At 49.1% G+C, this 23,108-nt stretch overlaps 1 protein-coding gene across 1 annotated transcript; it reads right to left on the bottom strand.

Annotated features, from left to right (window-relative positions):
• Window positions 1-6,701: 6,701 nt before the first annotated feature.
• Window positions 6,702-21,729, bottom strand: LOC144737197 (nicotinamide N-methyltransferase-like). The gene is made up of 5 exons (XM_078619919.1): window positions 21,440-21,729; window positions 13,869-14,036; window positions 12,988-13,198; window positions 11,723-11,806; window positions 6,702-7,749 (listed from the first exon to the last, which is right to left on the bottom strand). The coding sequence occupies exons 2-5, from the start codon at window positions 14,029-14,031 to the stop codon at window positions 7,410-7,412; spliced, it is 798 nt and encodes a 265-aa protein (XP_078476045.1). The 5' UTR covers window positions 14,032-14,036; window positions 21,440-21,729; the 3' UTR covers window positions 6,702-7,409.
• Between the last annotated feature and the right edge of the window lie 1,379 nt (window positions 21,730-23,108).

The raw sequence follows: 23,108 nt of genomic DNA, 5'->3' as shown, positions 1-23,108 counted from the left end.
ACGTGTCGGGACGGAGGGTGGACCATCTTATCTGACAGGCACTATTTTAATTTACTTCACCGAGTGTTAACATCCCCAGTGTTTAACAGTAATCTCTTCATTGTTCTTTGATCACCGCTCACCCTCCGTCCCGACACGTCTCCATTCATTGTGTTTAGCACTACGTGCAGTCTTTGATCACCGCTCACCCTCCGTCCCGACAATAAAATCTCGGTGGCCGACGCGTATCCTCTCCCCAGAATGGATGAATCTCTGGATGCCTTGGCAGGGGCACGGTTTTTTTCGACGCTTGACCTGCTTTCGGGATTTTGGCAATTGCCCCTCGATGAGGAATCGAAACCAAAGACCGCTTTCCGGACACCGGGAGGCCTGTTTCAATTTAATTGATTGCCCATGGGGCTTCATTCTGCTCCCGCGACGTTCCAGAGGCTAATGGAATTGGTTTTGTCAGGTCTCCAATGGGATACCTGCTTGATTTACCTCGATGACATCATCGTTTTCAGCCGGACCTTTGAGGAGCACCTCTAACGATTGAGGGGGGTGTTTCTCAGGATGCGTTCCGCTAAGTTAAAGTTTAAACCGGGGAAATGCCACCTGCTTCGGGAATCGGTACGGTACTTGGGGCACATTGTCGGCCATTCAGGGATCTCTACCGACCCTGCTAAGACGCACTGCGTCAGCTCGTGGCCAACGCCGACCTCAGTCACTGAGGTCCGCAGCTTCATCGGGTTCGCCTCCTACTACCGCCGTTTTGTCGAGCATTTTGCCACCATAGTCAGGCCCCTACATGCTTTGACGGCGAAAGGGGTAAGGTTTCACTGGGGGCCAGAGGAGGAGGCCGCGTTCTGCTCCCTTCGGGACGCCTTGGTGAGTGCTCCTCCCTTGTGTTACCCCGATTTCACGCAACCGTTCCTGCTTGACACGGATGCCAGTAACACGGGTATCGGGGGAGTGCTCTCGCAGGTGGTCGGGGGTGTCGAACGGGTGGTCGCCTACGGTAGCAGGGTTTTGTCACCAGCGGAACAGCGCTACTGTGTGACCCGTCGTGAATTTCTGGCGATGGTTTTTTTATCCAGCAATTTAGGCCGTATCTCTACGGCCGTCATTTTACTGTTCGTGCGGACCACGCGGCGCTTCAGTACGCAATGCGGGTTGCCCAACTCTCCGGTCAATTATCCCGATGGTTGGAGGTCCTCCAGGACTACCAATTCACGACCATTTACCGTAAGGGATTGCGACACTCAAATGCGGATGCCTTGTCGCGATTGTCGCCTCGCTCGGAATGCGCATGTCTTCTGGGATCGGCGCATTGTAAACCCCCTGTCGCCGTCCCCGCGGGAGTTCTGCTCGCCGCCACCGACGCATCGCGGGTCGACGTCCCCGCCGCTCCCGCGTGCGGGGACTTGTTACTCGCGTTGCCTCTTGTTGAGTGGGGCCGACTCCAGATGGCCGACAGCTCCCTACTCACGTTGCGTCGCAAGGCAGAGGGTCCCGAGGGGGGGGAAACGGGGGTCGGCTCCTGGGTGGTCAAACAGGGCCTCCTGATGAAGTGGGACAGTATGTCCCGGCGTCATGCGCTTGTTGTGCCATCTGCTATGCGGGGTAGGGTCGTTCTAGCTGCTCACGAACGACTCTTGCATTTGGGATTTCACAAAACGCTCGCCCTACTCCAACGGGACTATTATTGGCTGGGTATGGGGAGCGATGTGGCAAACATCTTCAAGGTGTGTGTGGGGTGCGCTCAAAGGAAACCGCCGCCAGTGGCGGCTAATCCGCTGCTACAGTCCATCCAGGTCTCGCGCACGAACGAACTGGTCGCGCTCGACATCTTGGGGCCCTTTCCCGCGACGCCTAGGGGTAACAAGTACCTGCTGGTTGGCGTGGAATACTTCACCCGATGGCCCATGGCATGGCCGCTCGCCAACCAGTCGACTGCGGCAGTGGCGGACGCCTTTGTCCAGGGCTATGTTTTGGACAAGGGTGCCCCCGAACGCTTGCTGACTGACCAGGGAAAACATTTTTTGAGCGTTTTGTTGCGCGAGGTGTGCGACCTGTTGGGTACGAAAAAAGTGCGTACCTCCCCGTACCACCCACAGACTGATGGAATGGTGGAGCGTCTCCACAGAACGATTACTTCTATGTTGTGCCAACAGGTGTGCGACGATCAGGTTGACTGGGACTTACAGGTACCTGGGGTCCTCGCAGCGTATAGGATGGCCCCCCACGCGGCGACGGGCTTTTCCCCATTTTTTCTCATGTATGGTCGAGAGGCCGATCCGCCCATGGATGCCCAGCTGGGGATTTCCGAGCCATGTGCAAATTCTAAATTGGCCGACCACATCAAATTTAATATCGCTAAGCTGGCTGAGGCACGGGAGGCTGCGAGGTTGAATTCAAGGTCTCGCCAGATCGCTAACGAGAAATTGCGTGCACGGAAGGTGTATACGCACGATTGGAAACCAGGCGATAGGGCCTGGTTGCACTGCCCGCATGCGCCGTTGGCTACGTCCCCGAAACTGCTGAGGCCATGGAGGGGACCTGTGGAAGTCGTGCGTGTTGCGCGACCCCAGTGCGTTCAGATTAAGTGGGGAAAACGCCGTTGGTACGTTCACCCCTCCCGTCTGAAACCTTTCGCGGCGCCACATGGCCTTCCTTTATGCCGTGACGACCGAGCATGTGATGTGGCCGTCGACTCGGGGAGGGACATGTCGCCGCCTGATCCTCACGTGTCTCCGCCTGATCCGCTCTCAGGTGTCTCGGACCTGACGGCTGCTGACTGTCGGAAACCGGAACCCCAAGGCACGCGTGGATCTCCGAAGCCTGCTCCGTGCCTTCCTGGACTGCCGGAGCTGCCTGATGGTCAACCACGTCCGGTGCCGTACGACGGACCGGCCAGGCGGACTCGTGCTAAGACACAACACTTTTCCTGAAGGGAGTGGAGAGGGGGTCCCGCCATGTCAACTCGTCGCAGCGTTCCCCTTCCGTCCGTTCTAATGTCCCATTCAAGGGGCGAGCGGTAATGAAGGGACGCTGTACGGGTCATTCTTGTATATAGTTTATTGTTGTCACTCGTCGGTATGTACATATAATTGTTGTTGTTGCGGTTGCGTGTTCGGATTGTTACGGGATTCGCGGAGTTCTTGTTGTGTTGTGTTATGTTGTTGTGTTGTTGTTATTGTTGGTGTTACGGGGCACACACGGGGGGGGAGGGAGTTTTTTTTAGCAGCCGAGCCGGCTGCGAGCTATGTGGTGGGGGGTGATGTAGTGGCGGTACGTGCTGGCAGGGGGGGATCGTGTGAGAGCGCGTCGGGTGTGGCTACATCGCGGTCCGCAGGCAGATGTCCACATCGCGGTCCGCATAGGCCCCGCCCCCTGGAGTGGAGGGCTATATAGGGCGATGTGCAGCAGCACTCGAGGAGTTGGTAACCAGTGAAGACAGAAGACGGAGGAGGAAGAGATAGGGCCCTGAGACCCCTAGCCCCGCTGTCCTTGTAAGGGCCGGAACCCTGTGTGGCTCAGAGGCGAGACCGTGGGACCCGCGGCCGGACGTCCTTGTGAGGGCCGGGCTGTGGGACCCAGTGGTCGGGACCCATACACCAGCTAGGGTGGGTCTGCGAGTTCCCCTGGAAGCTACGGGCCGGAGAGCCCGTGTGTGTGTGTAGCTGGGTTGGAACGCGTAGCGTAGGCTGTAGTTCGGCTACACGTGTTATTGTGGCTAAGTAGATGTTAATAAAAGTGTGCTACCCGTCAAGTGGTCTCCCGCCGTAATTACTATATTACACATGCATCGAGCGTAACACCTGGTGCCCCTTGGTACATACAGTGCATGCTTAAAACGAGAGCCTCTCAGAGAGTGCAGTGCTTCTGTACAACGGAGCCACTGGTTGGCACGCTACAATATACTGTGACATGATACAATATTTATCAACAAGTCAGTTCATTCTGCATAACAGGACAGATTGAAGGGCGTCATATTATGGCAAGCCGTTCATTATTTGACTTACCGTAGCTAGCTATCCCATTATTTTAGCAAGCTGGCCATTTTCCCTAGCTCGCTGCCCATATTATTTAGCTTGTTAATAGAAATGAGTTAGCTAGTTGTCATTTTTGCCAGCTAACTACCTTTACAACCAAATTAACTGCAAAAAAAGCTAGCTAGTGAGACCAAGGTCTCGTCGTTTGTTGAGAAATTAGTTAGCCGTTGACAAATCAATCATAAAAAATACACCGCGGTTTTGTAAAACATTAAAAATATGCCAAAAGCTATATTTTTCATACACTAACCCATATATAAGAGACCCAATCGATACTTAAAGATTAAGGAAACCCCCATTCATTTTTTTTCCATAAACCGTCTGTTTCTAGATCCACGGAAGTAGATACTGCTAACGTTGGCATGCAAACTGTCGACAGCTCTTACGAGGTATTTGTTTCTCCTCTCCATCGATGGAGTGTGGCCTATGTGCAGAGTCTCGACCAAGTTATTTCACTGACTTGTCAGAAACCTTTGTTGGTTGTTCAGCCAATTAAAAAAAAGGTTTTTTTTTCAAGCAACATAATTATCTCTGTGTCAGGCAGGTATAGAAGACATTTCTTGGTAGGAAAAGCCACAGACAGATTCCTGTTTTCTTGTTTGGTACACCACAGTAATATATTCAGAGACTTTTAAAATAATGTTTTAAAATAATGTTCTAAAACAACAGCCTTTTTAAAGACGAGTTCAACAATCCCTCTGAATGGCTATTTTCTAACAGCCTTTTTAAAGGGTTAGGGTTCTTTTCTTTTACGTGCTTTTCTATATTTTTCTTCTATCTACTCAAAGCTGCCTTTAGGTACAAGTAGACTATAAAATACTACCACTTGATTGTATTTTCCAACAACAATATTTGAAGGGTGTTGTAATTATTAATATATATGTTACATTATTACACTGTGTAACATTTTTTTTGTTCCTGGGTAGTAAGTGTTATTTCCTAATTGCTTATGCCTCAAAAGTACAGAAAATTGCTATTATTCCCCACAAACTGTGCTTTTGTGACCAGGACAGTGATATTTTGTAATGTAGCTATTTCCCAGAACATTACAGATAGATTCAGTGCTGAGTAAACTGGAGTAACTTCTAGAACATTCTAGAACTTTCCAGTAATATAAATCTATCTTCTTCTTCTTCTATCTTCTTCTTCTATATATATAAAAAAGTCAAAAGTTGTGTGTGGGTTTGTGGCGGGGGTTATTTGTGGCGGGGTTTGTGTGTGGTTGCGCGCTATCCTCTCCAACGGTGGGGTTCACGTAAAATAATAAATAGCCAAGTACCACGCCGTAAGCCCCGCGGTGAGCAAGCGCTATTCCTTTTTCACATCCGTCAACTTTTAATTCGTTTAATTAGCAATTTAGTGAAATTTTTTGCGCTTCCTTTTCTTTATTTATTTATGACACGTCCACCACCATACCAACTCACACGCCTTTGGTGAGGGGGGGACGGCCAATGCCAAGTCGCACGCCTTCGGTGGGAGTGAGGGGGACATTTTCTTTCGCGTTAAAAATCCTATAAAAATATACTAAACGTTCAGGTAACAGCAGTGCATACCAAGTGTGGTGGCTCAAATTGGAAGACAATTTGCAAAGTGAAGAGTGTTGCGAAATAAGTTGCGTTCTAGGTAGAGCTGCAGACTGTCGGGCTATACTGTACATACCCATATGGCAGAAAGCAAAGCATCACCATTTGGCGACGAGTCTGCGCATGACATAGATCGGTAGCAGTCGTTGGGGGGTCGTAGTTACGAGTTTCGGTCGTTACTGTTGGGGTCTAACTATAAGAGAAAATCGGGGGGGGAAGAGTTGCAAGTCATGCCGTCATAAGTCGGGGGTCACCTGTATACAATAAAAAATTTAATTTGACTAGGTAAGACCCACCGAGCCATATAGTTATTTTTGAGAAACTACCTGGGCAAACATGATATAGCTCAACGAAGTGGCTTATCATGTGGAAATTTATATCAGCCAAATATTCGAAATGCATGTTTCTAAATGAGAGAAACAAAGGAAGACCCAGAGAAAAATCCACACGACCAGAGGGAGAACATGAAAACTCTAAATATAGCTCCTGTATACCAGGCGAGGTAGTTAACATAACGTCATCGTGGTGCCCCTCTATAAAATACAACCATGCAATGTGAAAAATCATGAATACTGATAGTATTTTATGAAAGCTCACAACTGGAGTACACCGATAAACCCCTAAAAAGGGATGCATACAAAAGAAGCTCAAATACCTAACACAGGGTTGAGGAATCAATTTCTGCAATGTTGGTCTCGATCAAAAACTGCCCTCTACTGTAATCAAAATGCCTTTGCAAATGTGTATTTTACACACGAGATGATATGTGTGCAAGTGTCTTATCTGCCAATCCCAGTAATTGCTGTCCGTGAGCGGTAGTGTAGTGGTGGGCACGCCGCACCACAAACCCGGTTACTCCAGTTTTATCTGAACCAGTCCTGGGCCTCCTCCCTGGGCCGATTCAGCCTGAGATGAGTACCTGGTACGATGAATATACATTGTCACTCGTCAGTAGCGTAACTTGCATGGGGGCAGGAGATGCCTTCCCCCTCTGGTGGCCAAAGCTACGAGTTGGGGGCCCCCTTGAAAACCACAATGAGATATGTTTTCAAAAGTATAGTGACAGACTCGGAGACACTAAGAGTAGGATGCACTCTGTTTATTAACACAGCCTGACAGTTAACACTTTATAACTCGTCACTAAATGAACTACGGAACCCAGTCAGTACAGCTGGTAGACTGCCTGACTGGCGACGCCGAAATCCGAAATGGTGAAGACGGAAACGACGGCGAAGACTCCAGCAGCACGATGGGATCCCACTCCACACGACAGCCCCGAGGTCCCCTACATGGGCCCCTCTTAATACCGTCAGTGTGGCTTGGCTCTGCCCCCGACCACGCCCCCTTTCTGGAACCTACTAGCGGGTTCTTGATGTGCCCCTTCAGTGACGTTCCCCCTAGATCCTTCTCTGGTCTATCACCTGGTCTGCTATCAGTCAGGGCTGCTGTAAGCTGCAGATCCCCTTCCCCGCCAGCAGCTAGCGCTATGCTGCTATGTGACCGATTCTATGTCACTACAACATTATTGGGGCCCCACCTGACCGATTGCAGCACCCTCTGAGCTAATAATGTAGTTACGTCACTGTCATTAGGTAAATACAGGTGGCCAGGTGTAGCGTTGGCAACTTACCCCCTTGTGTGCCAGGCTGACCTTCAAAGTTCCTCGCTTACAGCACTTGCCCCACAGTTTGTTACGGCTATACGGATGATATATGTGTTTGTCTGCCAATCCCACTTCTAAATAACAAGTGTGCGTCTCTGCCACCATGATCAAAGATCCCAGCACAGGCCATTACATCTTCTGGGCTCTGAGGAAGACCATGGCCTTAAGGTCAAAAAAGACACCAGGGGGTCGCTCAGGCAGCACATATGTCTCCATGTGCTGCACAGTAAGGCCTGCTGCTTCCACTGCACGCAAGACACATGCCTGATCCACGGTCAGCACATGGAAGCGCTTGGAGCCCACGTAGTAGAACGTCTCGCCCAGGTCTGTGCCAAGAACCAACCACCCGCCTGGCCTTAGCAGGTTACACATGCGTCCCAGTGCGGCCACGAACTGATCCGTCGAAACACATGCCACCTCCAGGCACAGTATAGAGAGAATGCAGTCAAAGGGGCCTTGGTTCCATGACCTGCAGACAGGGGCGAGAGAAGAGGTAACCAGCATTCTATAGGGATATCGGGTGTGGGAAGGGAGGTGTAAGAGGAACATGCTATATACTGTATCATAAAAATATACACGCAGCTTTGTGTGTGGGAGTGACAGCCTCTCCTCAATTCTGGGTCCATCTCCTCTTAGCTGACAAGGGGGGGGGATTCTGCCCCTCCCTTCCTCCCTTGCCCACTCCATTATCCCACTTTTCTCCACAATTCCTCTAAATTTAAACTCTGTAGGGAGACCACCTGCTATCAAATTCCATTTGTTTCCCTTTAAGTTTGTGGGACAGGTGTTCGGTAGGCCTGCGTTGGCAAGCAGAGCGTTGCACCATTGTCCACATGAATTGGGTTCATGGTCTTTCCAGTTAGGCAATATGGTTTTCTTGGCTATGATGTTGAAAGTTTGGAGTATGGCGTATTGATGTTTTGAAAGGGTACCCGGTTTTTAGCCCCACCAGGGCAGTTTCAATTTATGGGAGAGAGATTGGTGCTGCATACATCATTAAAAGGCGGCCAAGACCTTCGGGTATGTTTTTTCGATGAACGGGCATGACCAGAACACATCCAAGTAGGTTTGGGTTGTGCCTAGCGTGCATCTTTGACAGCCAGGAGGGGTCGTCATTAATTTTTCCCTTTTTTCGTTTGTCATGTATGTGCCATGCATTGGGCCGGATGTCAGAGCTTGCCAGATTTGGCACCATTTCTGCAGTGGGATCTCTTGGGGAACGCTTCTGTTCCAAAGCTTCCTGGTTGCTGATCTGGTTCCAGTACCTTCCCTGTGTAACGGTGTGGACAAATGCCGTCGCCCTGGGGTCAGTTGGGGTGGCCGGTTATGGGGGTGGAAAATCCCCCAAACCCCCCTTCATCTCCGGAAGCCGAGGCGCCAGAGTCTTGTCTGGTCCGGGGGTGAGACATGAGTTGGCCAGTCAGGGCAGGCCAGTTAACCTGATGTGAGAGGATTAGTTGACGAGGCGGTGTGTGATTGGTGGAAAGTGAGGTCAACAAATATTCAGGGCTTATGTAATAATGGGGAGGTGCTGCATGAGCCAAGTTGATTGTCAGAGGCTGTGAGGGCAGGACCAAATGTGTGTATTGAAGTGAGCGTTACCCGTGTACCAGGGCATTCACTGGGGCCGGGGCGGTCAGTGTTCGCCGCGGCCTGGCTGTTGCGAGAAGCTGCTGTCACACGGCAACCCAGTGACCGTGACTGTTTTTGGGATGGGTCATTATGGGTGCTGCTGCAGTTGTCGGTGCGCCGGTGCCCAGGGCTGCTGGTGCACGGAGTCACTGCGAGTGCTGTTGTGAGTGCAAGCCGGGACTGCCACTGAATTGAGTGACTCAGAGCGCTGTTGATAGCGCCAATCAAGTCCTGAGACTGCCATTCCATACCCTGGGGCTTCTGCTACTTTGCCTCATCATCCAAGAGTGGAGCTTGTGTAATGGTTGGCATGAACGGTCGTTGCGGTGTTCTATATCTGTTTTGTCGCCGCAGTGTTTTGTGATTGTCAAAATGCGGGGGCACTTTGTTAAGCTGATGAACTACAGGGTAATTCAAATGTGTGCTGTTACTGTTGTCGAGAGTTTTGAAGAATTGGTTGTATTTGGTTTTAAATTAATTATTATCCACCACAGTTGGTTCACATCCTCCTGCATAGTGTTTCAATAGTGCATAATGAATCAACTCATAGTTAAAAATTCCAAATCTTGTTAAGATTGTTTTCTGGATCAAGTTATTGTCCTTTCTGTCGCAAATAAAGCACGTTTAAAAATCCGCATTGGTGCCCTATGAAAAATAGAGGGAATTGCATGGGAGAGAAAATAAACATGAACTCCCCTCTCTAATAAAAAAAACACATTCCTGCGGAGGGAGCTGGTAGGCACGTTGGGTTGCTCGGTCAATGGCCAGGGTCAACGGCGGCGTGGTGTATTCCGCAAATATGGCCGACTGTGAGGGTGGACACAAGCCGGCGTGAGTAGGTTAAACGTTGAGTTTAATAAGGGCACCACGGGGTGACCAGCCCCTCCCCACCCAGCCCCACTCTCCCACCCCCCACCCAGTCCCACCCAGCCCCTCCTCACCCTCCCCTTCCCACCCCTCCCCACCCTCCCCACCCAGCCCCTCCCCTCTCCACCCAGCCCCACCCCTCCCATTTTTGAATGCACGACGGACGGACACAATAATCCCCTGTGGGCTGGTGTAACCAGGAGGTTCCTACCAGTAAAAAGATTAGCAACACTCACACCCTGCCCAGCAAGTGGTAAGCCTCTGAGAGTGTATATTTCGATCTTAGATCTTCCAGCCAGTGATAAGGTTTGGGGGGCGGGGTCCTTCCAGATTTTTGGTCGTGGGATTTTGCTATGGTGTCTCTGATCTGTAGATATCTAAAGAAATGGAGACGTGATATTTTAAGTTTGGTTTACACATGACCCTCCTTATCCAAGAGATCTCCAACTCTCTATACCTGCTTTTTCCAGGTGGGCCATGCTATTTCTCTTCAGCGTCCGGTTGCCCCAGAGGGTAATTTTCTGTGGAAGGGGGACGGCAAAGGATGTCCTGCCAACCCTGCGCCTACGTGTTTTTGAGTTAATTTTAATATATAATATTCCTACATTCTGCCCCCTCCCCTCACGTTTCAAATCACGAATGGTCGAGCCCAGCTACACAGGGAAATGTCTTGTTCAATCACAGCAGCTGTTTGGTAAGCCGATGTCCAATGAAAGGCAGATTTATATCGCTGCTCGTCATGGCGCCGGAGTGGCCCTTTGGTTCCCTCTTAGTGCTAGACCAACAATTACAGTTATAATTACTACTATTGCTATTGTTAAAATAATGATATAGTTATAATCTTAATTAATAGCTTTCTTGTTTGCGTTGTCACCCCGTTCCGACGAGCGAAACACAACATGGTTATGCACAAGTTGAGCGAGCAGGTGAGAACCGTGATCATGATTTACAATTAAATTCCATAATGCTATCCCTATTTTGATCGCCAAAATGTTCTCATGATTGTCGATATAAATGGTATAAATTAAAGTTCTAAATCTGTGCATTTTGAACACTGTGTCACGATATGCACCGTTGTGCATATGCGAGCATTATTATACCATTACAGTCGGTGTGTCTTGCCATCTTTCATATAGTACTTAAATGATCGCAAATACGACCATTAAACGCGTTATACGTATCGTGTTTTTGTAAATGTAATTTTGCTACTTGGTAATCGGGTGATCGTTATTCTAATTGTAATAGTCATTATTCATAACGTAGAATGTTGTATATCAATGCGCATGCTTTCATTTATTGTAGGGTCAAGGGTTCACATAGGCAAGTCATAATTGTCATTCTTTCAAGATTTGAAGTTTTCGTGACTGCAAGGATTCATACTCATTGTTTTTTTTCGGTTAAGTCACTTAAGCGGTGTGCTTTCGTTAAGTTGTCCCCTCCTGAAGAAGGACACTTGTGTTGCGCCCGAAACGTCGTGATTTAATTAATTAATTTATTTCACCTACGTGACTTTACCGCAAAAAACAAAGAGCATAATTGTCATCTCTACAGGTGTTATGAAATAGGTACCATTTTGTGTGAAGTCGACAGTGGTTGTTAAAGATGGTCCCTGCCATGTGAATGTGGTGGAGACGAGCACCATAAAACGCCCAGAGGAGCATAGAGACATTTTGTCAATCCACTACTGGATGAGGGCCTTCCTACGACCTGCTGGTTGTGGATGGTGAAAATAATAAATGTTTTACTTGAGTGCAAATAAAGGTGTGTGCATTGAAAAAGTTTAGAAGCAAACAATTTTCAGAAGCGACCTGACCACAAATAAAAGCTGAACAAAGATGCTTATTACGTGGAAATTTAAAGCAACAAAATAATCTCAATAAATAATGAGTCTGCTAGACTGCTTTTATGTTCTTGCATGAAGTGCTGATTTTGTAAGAGCTCACCCGAGCAGGGGGTCGTTCTGGAGGACATCGCAAGGCAGGACAGCCTGCACGGTGGAGCGCAGATGCTCTGCCTTCTCAAGGTTGCTGCATACACACAAGCACAACCTTGTTACACCCAGCTTGCTTTGCTGGAGCTATGTGTATTCATTTTCAGCCAGAATAGTCCAGAATGCTGCTTTTCGGTATCACTTTGGCATGCAATCTTTATCCCGCTTATTTTGTCCCTGATTTTTATATAAATCTGTTCATATGATTGTCGGAATAGAGTGTATTATAATATATGATGTAAGGAACTAGATGTGGAAAGGGCCAGGTTGCTTTGCAATATATCATTTGGAGGGGACAAGGGTATGTATGTATGTATGAAGAAGTTATATCGCACTGCCGTTGCTAACCGTGCTAGTCAGAGGTGCAGGGAAGACCAATGAGGAGAAAGGTGGAAGAGCTAGGCCTGATAAAAATTAAGTCGGTGTGGAAAAAGAGGAGAAATGGAGCAAGGAAAAATTTAGTCAGTGACCTTGAGTAAGAAAAAAAATTGATAGGTGTTGAGAACACCAGATAAAGTAAAATAACGTGTGTAGGATGAGAAACTCTAACAATCTGATGTAAAAATATGGAAAAATAACAGTTATAGAGCAGTATTGAGGTTTTGCTCCGATTCTCACAGTTGGCTACATGCAGTGCGAAAAGATAACTTTTTTATACATGATTAATGAACCAAAAAAAAGATTCTAGATCCTCTAAATGTATGTTTGGCAGTTGTACTTGGTATTTGCTAAAATATCCGGTCAAGGGAGCTTTAATATGTTTATGATGACGATAGAATCACGCTCCCTCAGGTGGTGAAACTGCAGAGAAGCTGTGTTTTCTTCACTACAATCCGCTTCTGCTTAAGTGGCAGAACTAGAACGCTGAACTGTGATGTTTGAGCACTGCCAGACTGCCAAAATGGCTTAATTTCAATTGGCAAGTGTTTTTTTAACTAATGTTTATGCTCAATCTATGACATAGTTATTGTTGTGTATTTTTACGTATTTGTTTGCTCGTTCATAGTATAATTTAAGTAAAATATTCTCAAATATTTAAAATGTAATAGAAAGTAAGTTTTTCAAATTGATTTGAATTTTTTTTATTTGTTAACAAAATATAGGTCGATATATTGGCAATCGATGGATTAGGATTCTCCAAAATTGGTATCGGACCCAAAAATCTGGCAATCGGTCGCACTCTGCCAATGAGTATCGATGAAACAAAAGTTAATTTACCGACTGTGTCCCTCGAGGCGGCACACAAACTGGATGATGCTCGTCCAGTCGAAGGCACCGGGGGAGCGGTTGAGCCAGCTTTGGAGCTCTTCTCGGTTGCCCTTCACGAATTCGGAGAGGTAGATCTCGGAAAATCTCTCACACGCACTCAGCACCTGGTAGATGGTGGGGCCTGAACCAATGTCTAGGAGGCGCTGGCCCGACAACCCACCTGGAAAAAATGAAAACGGCGGACTCGCCATCATTGCACGAGGGGCCATTGAAGTGAGCTCAGAAGTAGCTCTGTAAAGTCAATTACCGTATGGGTAAATTATATTACAATCATTCACGTTGGTTAATACAATTTTAAAAATAAAGCCCGTTATCATATCAGAATCAACATCTTTATATATTCTTGACTTATAGCTTTCGTGACTGCAGGAATTCATATTCTTTGGGTCTTTTGGTAAAACCACGTAGATAGAAAAATAATGAAAATAATAACAATATCACGACGTTTCGATCGCAACACAAGCAATCGTCATCAGGTGAAAAAAGGGGAAAAGCTGCTGAGGCAGGCTGTTTATAACGGTTTAGAGATGGTAGGGGCAGCTAATGTTAATGTAGGAGAGGTCTACATCCCCGGCAGTAGGTCTACCCCAATCAAAGAGCTGTTTACAATGGTTTAGAGATGCTTGTAAATGTAAGCTTGGAGAGAGCTAGAAAAGAGCCATCGCCACATGGAGGTGGAAAAGAATGGCAAGCCGCCATTTACTAACACAGCTAATGGTGGCTGTGTTAGTGAATGTAACTCAGAAACGAATCGGGTGTTGCGGTTGCACCCGATTCAAGAGCCGAATGGCTCACAGGGCTATACGTAATAAATTAACTTGAACTTGAACCTTTGCTGAACGTTGAGTGTAGGAACTGCAAGACATGTGGTAAGGTGTCTCCTTCTGCCAAGTCATCTGGTGGTGTGCTGTAGTACATATCCAGGTAAAGGCGTGGGTTGAAGTTTGTGGTGTAGTCTTGTTCCTGCCACTTTTCCACCTCTTGACCTTCCATTGTTGCTGAAATAAACGAGGAAAAGTGGTCATTCTGAGATAGAATATTTCCTGGCGTGGTGGCACATACCTGTAATCCAGAAATTTCAAAGCAGGATTGGTGGATCATAGAAAGAGTATCATGTGGAGAGGAGCCAGCAGGCGCCGGCTCTCTTGGTTAGCGATGTCTAGCGTCACCTCGAAATTTGCTTTCTTGTGAATGTGTAACGGGTTCCGGAGACACTTGTAGAGGTAACTCCTTTATTACAACACAACACTTTAACAGTCCTGATACTCTGTTACAGCATAGGTACACAGCCTAGGTACACAGCCTAGATACTCTACTCTGGCTATGCTCTGGGACTCGCCCTCACAAGGTCGTCGAGTCGGGAGTTCCAGAGTCCCACCACTGGCTCTCACATCGTCCCAGGGTCTTCAGATGGCTGGTCGTGGGTCCTGGGTCTTGAGTTACAACTGGCCCTGATCGTCCAGGGAGCTCCGCTTTTATGCCTGGTCCAACGAGGGGTGGGGCCGTGTGCGCCCCCAGATCTCCCACAGAGCACACACAGCCCCCCCCTTTGGCGGCGCCAAGGGGATTAAGCGCCTGAGAACCCAACGCCTGGTGCCAAGGGGATTAAGCGTCGGGATCCGCCCGGGAACCCAACGCCTGGTGCCAAAAGGCTTAAGCGTCTGGCCCTCCCAGGGACCCAGAGCCCCCAGCAGCCCCTCCCTTCTTATGTCACTACATTACCCCCCTCTATGTAGCCTCCAGCCGTCCCGGCTGTCAATAATTAGAAAGTTTAAATTAACGAAAGGGAGAGAGAGAAAAAAAAAATACGCGAGCCTCAACAGGAATAGAAAAGAGAACAAGAAAGCAACCATGAATACCAAAACCAACCTGTACAACTCTACACTATATACAAGCATCAATCAACAAAAAGGTGAAGCAATGACACGTGAACAAACGACCCGTGGCACACCTAGCCCTCCTCGGGATCCGCATAGAAAACGGGGAATTAACAACAACAAATATACAGATTCCGACGCGTTGGATGCACAACCACCGCATGGATGGCAGGGTTCCACACCACCCTGCCAGCCTCCCATCCGTCAGGTGGAGAGAAGGTGAAGACCAACATGTCGAGCATCCCTCTACACACACTAATCTGGACGTCTGTCTACGTCCCGGGTCGAGAAGTCGTACTTCAGGGCCGACCCGTGTACTGGGCAAAGAAGTCGCACTTCAGGGTTGCTCCAGTATCTACATTTTAAAATATATATATATAAAATTTACATGACACAAACAAAATAAATCTGCCTGCTCCTGCCCAGAAATGGTGGCCACACGTGCGAACCGCATCTCCAAAAGGCATCCCGTGCTTGCGTCCCAGCAGCCCTCAATGAGGACCACCACTGACATTACATGTCAACCGTTAGCACCCCCCGCCTTTCCAACGTGGCGTCTCCATCTTAAAACCGCGCACGTCGGCCATATCGGGGGGAAATTTCCGTGTTACCACCCCACCGCCTTTCCGACGCGGCGTCACAACCAGTAGCACGCGTCGGCCATATCGGGGAAAATTCAACCCAGTCTCTTTCCAAGACTCGCATCGCAGCATATAGCTGTACCGACCGAGCTGAGACCCAATCTCTCTCCAAGACTCGCATCGCAGCATATAGCTGTACCGACCGAGCTGAGACCCAATCTCTCTCCAAGACTCGCATCACAGCATATAGCTGTACCGACCGAGCTGAGACCCAATCTCTCTCCAAGACTCGCATCGCAGCATATAGCTGTATCGACCGAGCTGAGACGACCCATCGTTCACTCCCTGCACAACATGCACCCTAACAACTGAGGGATACAGTCCCAACGTAACGGGACAACTACACCTGAACACCACGAATCTCCAGCCCACTGTTTCAACGCGCCTCGGAGTGTTTCAATCTCCGGGCCGTCAGGGCGAGCCTACTGCTCCAGACGCACCACGGAGGGTCTCAACCTCCGGGCCGTCAGGTCAAGCCGTCAGCGATTTCATGACGGGACCACACTCTCCGAGCCATCTGAGCGCACAGCCCACTAGGCTAGACATGCCACGGAGTGTTTCAATCTACGGGCTGTCAGGTCAAGCCGTCAGCCATAGCATGACGGGACCACAACTCTTGTGTTAGACACGCAACACCCGCTGGCCCATCCTGGTCAGGATCTGCACCCCAAGATATTTGAGAGCCAGCCTGACAATTCCAAATCCTTGGCAGCATGTCATCATCTCAAGATAAATGCCCCATACAGTCTATACATCGTTAACAATGACAGCACAAGCTATACATTAACAATCACGAACAAAGCTCAATACAAACCATACATTGTTAACAATCACAAGCAAAGTTTCGCACACACATTGACAACACTCACGAGCGAAGCTCCACACAGTTTACCCAACAACAGTCATGACTCCCCGACGACAACGAAGAGAATGTCAACAAAAAAATCATTAATCCGGAGCGCGTAAATGTACGAAATGTCAGGGGCCTGGTCTCCCGACCTCCAACCTTTGGCCAGAGCAGCAAAGGCGGTGACCAGCGTGTCGGTCGATGTGCCGACCCTGGCGCCGGTTACAGTAAGAATGGCGCCCTCACTGTCCGGTCGCAGCGCTGATGACGCGGTATGCTAGGTTGAAGCCAGCTGTCGTCCGGCAGTGAAGGTCGCAGCGCTGATGACGCGGCGTTGCTAGGTTGCAAACAGCTGTCACCCGGCGGTGAGGGACGCAGCGCTGATGACGTGGCGTCATCGGGTTGGCCCACGCTGGGCCCGGAAGTGACGTCGCTCCCAGCGGTCATTTCTCCTCCGGTGGAAGTGATGTCATTCCCGGAAGTATCCCCCACCCCCGCGGCGGAAATGCCGGTGGCGTCCACCATGCCCGTGGCGGCGGCAGGCTCGGGCGAGCGCTGCGCCTCTTCTCTCCCTCCCGCCATCGCCTGTGAGCGCCGCATCTTGCCCAGGAGGGAGGCGGTGGCGCAGAGCAGCTCTGCGAGGCGAAGCAGCGCCTCCTCCATCGCTGCTCCCGACGCTGGAGAGGGGATGGTCGGCGGAGCAGACAGCTGTTCAGCCGGCGGTGCAGCGTCGCTGTCGGCCGGCGTTGGCCGCCCCATCGCTGCTTGTTCCTCGACATCGCCGTCAGGACTGAAGGTACGTGGCTTACTTCTTGTCTCCATAGCCACTTCTGATGCCAAATGTAACGGGTTCCGGAGACACTTGTAGAGGTAACTCCTTTATTACAACACAACACTCCAACAGTCCTGATACTCTGTTACAGCATAGGTACACAGCCTAGGTACACAGCCTAGATACTCTACTCTGGCTACGCTCTGGAACTCGCCCTCACAAGGTCGTCGAGTCGGGAGTTCCAGAGTCCCACCACTGGCTCTCACATCGTCCCAGGGTCTTCAGATGGCTGGTCGTGGGTCTTGGGTCTTGAGTTACAACTGGCCCTGATCGTCCAGGGAGCTCCGCTTTTATGCCTGGTCCAACGAGGGGTGGGGCCGTGTGCGCCCCCAGATCTCCCACAGAGCACACACAGCCCCCCCCTTTGGCGGCGCCAAGGGGATTAAGCACCTGAGAACCCAGCGCCTGGTGCCAAGGGGATTAAGCGTCTGGACCCGCCCGGGAACCCAACACCTGGTGCCAAAAGGCTTAAGCGTCTGGCCCTCCCAGGGACCCAGAGCCCCCAGCAGCCCCTCCCTTCTTATGTTACTACAAATGTAGCCCAAAAGTGGGTGGTAAATGCCAGCTAAGGATAAACGTGCCTTAAGGGTGTGTGTTCGGGAACGTGTAGCCTCAGGTGTGAGTGTGGGGACAAAGGGGTCGTCCTGGGGTATCGTGTAAGCTTACCGTGTGGTGCAGATATACGCTATGGTGTGAAAGCAGGCAGAGGGAGCTTGTCTACAAATTGAAGATGAACCAACCCTCTGAAATTGCCTTAGTTTTGATATCCATTACTCATTAGACTCGACCCACACTATACACGAGCGTGACTTGGCTTACCAAAAATATAATAGTGGGGGCAATAAAGTTGAGCCTTGAAGTAGGCTAGAACCAAAAGCGCCACACTACCAAATGCAAAATACGGTACTCAATTCGAGCTTTCCTCGGCTTATGAACGAGTTCCGTTTGGAAAAAAAATCTAATATTTTTACTTTCCTTGAGTTCTAATTGCTTGTCGGAAGGGGCAGAATGAGTACTCACAATTGCATACACGGGTATGCGCGCCATTCGCCACTAAGTGACGGTGACGTCACCACAACGCCTCTGCCAGGCCAGGTTCACTTTAAGTGCACATGAGTGTCGAAGACTCGCCAACAGGTCACAGGGCAGACTTAGGTGCCATGGTTTGACTGAGATGACTGGCAGATGCACCAGCTGTACCCCCCTATTATGCCACTATAGCCGGTCCACCCTGTACCCTCTCTTCCCATTGTGAATCCTTGTGTAATAAAGGACTCTGCAGGCGATGTAAGTCTCCGTTCGTCCTTTATTTGGGTTCTTGTCCTCCGCACCCCGCTGGCCTCCTCCTCGGACCAGCGTCGTCTCTCACGCGCCCCGCGCACTCCCTTCCTCCTCAGCTCCTCCACTCGTCCTTCACCCCGCTGGTCCTGACACGGGACCAGCATCTCCTCCCCCATGCCACGCACGGCCTGCTAGCCCCTCCGCTAGCCCCGTGCACCCCGCATGCTCTGCAGCCACACCGCTGCTTCGTGCACCCCGCACGCTCCGCTAGCCACTCCGCTAGCCCCGTGCACCCCGCACGCTCCGCTAGCCACTCCGCTAGCTCCGTGTGCCCCACACACTCTGCTGGCCACCCCGCTGGCCCCGTGTGCCCCGCACACTCCGCTAGCCACCCCGCTAGCCCCGTGTGCCCCGCACACTCTTCTCTTGCTACGCACACCCTGGCCGACGGTGCGCCATGCCCCCATCAGCCACGTGGCTGATGGCACGGTGGCCACCCAACGTGGTCCCGCCTCTTCACTCCATCGACTGGCCCTGATCTCTTCCGGGCTCCCCTCTATAACCTCTCTCTCACGTGACCCTGACTCCTCCCCTCCGGATCGTCAGATCCGCTCTTCTCCCACTGCCCTGCTGGCTCCACCTCCAATACCCCGGGTCGTGTGAATGGGCTAGAGTCCAGCAGCAACCTCTTTCACGCTCGCATTACACTTGCAAGGGGGACAGGCCAGCTGCAATAGCACTCAGAATAATAAAACTTCTGAGACGATGAGTAGGGACTCTGCGTTGTGATCCATCCTCCGGAGAAGTGGGTGACTCCACAGTGGAGCACCAGGGGGTTTGTGAATGGCAAAACTTTATTTCAAAGTATTCTTCAGAAGGGAAATTGCATATCTGCAATGGCGATCAGAAACACCCTCCAGGTCACAACACTGCAGCGCAATCTCAGCACCAAGTCCGCCCAAATCAAAATTATAACAGCTGCTTATCATATCTAACAACATTTGAACAAACATTAAACAATAAACATTTTAACATTTAACATCTACCCACCTCGAGTGCATCCTAGTCCCCTCAGTGCGTCGGAACGGGCGTGATAAAGCAAATGTTAATACGATGTATTACTATTATAGCTATGGCATTATTTTAGCAAACACGTTCCTTCGGAGTGGGCAGGTAGGAACTTGGTTGGACAGCGCATTCGTGCATGACAGAAAGCTCGTGGTCACGTGACGCACTTCAACCAACAGTCACTGATTGGTTAAGACGTTTCCCTAGTAGCTGTGCGTGAACATTTGTGCTTTGAAATGGGGGGTGGGGGCAGAATGTGAGTATTAATGATTAAAATTCTGTAAAAAAACACCAACAGCCCAGGATCGGCAGGACCCGGAACGGGTTTTTAAAGTGAAATCTTGAATTGTCGTAGATCCTAAGATATTAAGAGTCAAAGATTTGAAGGAATATAGACAACAGGACAAGTTCAATAAAAATGTGCAGTAATAATACGTGAACCAGCAATAACGATTAGAAACACCCAAGTCACACGTCTTAATTGTGCATATTTTCATTATCACCAACAACTCAGTCAATTAACATTACCGAGTTGCTTTCAGTCGATTGCCATTCAAGTAAAAATTCATTTAACAGTTATATATGTCAGCTAATGTAACGTGCAGCTCCCCAGTATATCAAGTCCGCCCAAATCTAAATTGAGGGCATGCCTCGTACTCTGTTCACTTTGGGCTCGGAATCCAATCGCATATCACCATTGCAATCACATAATAATTAAACCGCACCTGGCTTCCCGTAGCTATTATCAGTGTGCACAATTGTGTGCAATTAAATTACAGGTGAGCTCACAACAGCTCCAACTTTTTCATTAGCCATTGTTGGGAGGGCGAGTGCCTCCAACTGTCTACTAGCGTCCTTCACGAGCATCCTTCACAGAGACCGATCTTGACACCGCTTGTACCGGTGTTCAGCAAGTCCACTTAGCTCTACATCCTCCCGTACTGCATCAGCCCCATCTCTTCTCCAGCGAGTGTCGTGCCCGTTTAGCCCCTTCTATCTGACCAAACAGAAGCTGCTTGGGAATGTGGTGGCTGGGCATGTAGGCTACATTACCCAGCCAATGCAGCCTTGTCTACTGGAGGAGCTCACTGACGGGTACGTGTCCAGATCTTTTAAGGATTTGAGCTACTCACACAATCCAGCCTGGTTAAACCAGCAAAAATACAAATATTCCTCGTATTGCCTGAACACTTGGGGCAAGTGCTAGTCACAGCCAATCGTCATGCTGGTTTGCCGCAATTGTCGGATGGTTAACAAAATAAGTGCGAATGTTCGTATTGTGAACGTGAGAGTGTTAGTGTCGGGGACAGTAGATTCCAGTATTGTTAGTGACAGTAGATCTCAGTACAGTCGTTACAGGCCCCGTTACCGTTTAACCCACTACAGTGGTGTAGTGTCAGCAACAGTAGATCACCTCGGAGCCTATTCCCAGGTCAACTCAGCTTTACAACCTCTGGAACTTTGCTCAGCCCTTGCGCAAGCCCTTTAGACCCTTTAGATCAGTGGTTCTTAACTTGGGGTGCACGCACCCCCTGGGGGTGCATGATGCCCTTTCTCGGGGTGCGAGACGCCAGACTATTTTTTAGAAGGCAAATAATCGAAAACACAATTTAAGCACAGGCACGTAAGTACAACTACTTTGTTTCAAACCTATGGATTTATTTAAAACGAGCAAAGTTTAAGAACCGCTGATTTACTTACACACTCCTCTTCACTCCTTGTGGAGCGTAAGACCGCAAACAAGCCCACGCCATGCCGGATGGAACCACTGCTTTAGATTAACTTTGTTTGGGATTTTTGGAGATTCTCCATTTAAAACCGGAAGCTTTACAATGTTGATGAAATGAAAACTCACCGTATCAGGTGCCAGTTGTTGGATGCATGGATGTGTAATAACAGCCACAGAGGGTTCACGTGGGGATTGGCTTGCCGGTCCTGCTTGTAGCCAATAAGGGTTGAGATAGGGACCATGGCCCATGCGTCATCATGACAGGCCATCAGGGGGATGGGCTTGGCCATTCGGGGCCCCAGCTAATGGGGAGCCGGATGAGGGGCGTGGTCCCGGGATTGACAGGGAACCATCGAGAATGGTCGGAGCTGTCCATGGATGATTGGCTGGGGGAACCACGTGACGAAGGTGTTAAGAGCGAGGGGAAGAGAACGATCGGGAGCAGACTGGAGCAGGAGGAGAGCAGGGTCACGCGCGGACGGGGCCGGGGGTTGCCACGTGCGCGGCGGGGACTTAGTGGGTGGTCTGTCCTCTCTCCGTTGTCTGCCAGCAACGGAGAGTGAGTGAGCAAGGTGTATCGTGAAGTGAAAATAAAAAGGACCGATTCCGAAGCCGTCTCCTGAAGGATTATTACAGATGCACAGCCAGGGATAGAAGAGCACAACTAAAATTTCGAGTTTCACTTATATAGGTGTTCATTCGTACCCCCCCACATAACCATCTTACGTAGGCACATAAAACATATGCCAATGTCAGCTTGATTAATGAGTTTGGCAGGGCATGCTGCAGCGTGTACATCTGCAATATAGTGGCACTAGCGCAGGGGTGTCCAAACTTTTTGCAAAGAGGGCCGAATTTGATAACGTGAAGATGCCCAGGGGCCAATAGTTACTTCTGACATTTTTTTAACCACAAAAGTTACGTGAAAATACACACTGTTATAAAACTATTTTCATTGTCACAATTACCTTTATTTTTCAAATGACAATGTAACCAAAAATAAGCTACTCAGGCAGACGTGAACAACTCTAAAAACACAATTCTGCCTTTCATTCAGTCAGATAACATTGAACAAACTGTATAGAATACCTTAAATTTCCATGAATTAAATATCTTTGCCTCATGAACATTTTAAACAGGAGTTATAAGTAATGCAAAGTGGTCTGTTATCATTAAACTTTAAAACAAGTGAATTTTGCCCTTGTCTTTTACAAAATCTTTCAGAAAGCAATAGTTTGTGTCACATCTACAGGTACATAACATCAACAGTTATAACCAAATCTTATTCAAGAGTTTAATAAAAACAAGTGCCATAAGTCCAAGTGCATTAGTGTGCTTATGGCTTTTCACTGTTAATAGTGACAGATGTTACTGTTCAAAACACTCAATTTAAGATTGATCAAGGAACAGATAACTTGCTGACACTAATGAGAAGGGTGATGCTGAGATCTAGATTTCAGTAAAGAGACCAGGTCTGGCTTGAGGGCAGTGGTTGAGATGTGTAAAATGTCACGCAAGTGGGAGTCACTCATCCTTGACCTCAATCGGTTGTTGTTTAAGTTCATGACCGAGAATGTTTGCTCACACAAATATGTGGAGCCAAATAAGCTCAGCATTTTCTTAGCGAATGACCGCATTTCTGGAAACCTGCTTTTGTCCAGCTGCCGGTAAAAGTCAACAAGAGAACACTGCTAGTGTTTTCCGCGGCACTCATCGTCACACTGCAGCTCAATGAGCTCCAGCTGCAGCTGTGGAGGAGCATCATCAGGGTCCACGAAGAAGGGAGGAGAGAAAA

This window comes from Lampetra planeri, chromosome 65, assembly GCF_965212315.1.
Source record: "Lampetra planeri chromosome 65, kcLamPlan1.2.h2, whole genome shotgun sequence".
Lineage (NCBI taxonomy): Eukaryota > Metazoa > Chordata > Hyperoartia > Petromyzontiformes > Petromyzontidae > Lampetra > Lampetra planeri.
Note: the sequence above shows the minus strand (reverse complement) of the source record. Positions and strands in the feature narration are given on the sequence as shown.

Bases quoted from the DNA above. Each gene is read 5' to 3' on its own strand.
- LOC144737197 (XM_078619919.1), bottom strand. From the start codon at position 14,031: ATGGAAGGTCAAGAGGTGGAAAAGTGGCAGGAACAAGACTACACCACA. The intron at 11,807-12,987 runs GTAAATTAACTT...GTGTGTATGCAG, and splicing joins CGCCTCGAGGGACACAGTCG to CAACCTTGAGAAGGCAGAGC. The intron at 7,750-11,722 runs GTGAGCTCTTAC...CCCTGTCTGCAG, and splicing joins CAGAACGACCCCCTGCTCGG to GTCATGGAACCAAGGCCCCT.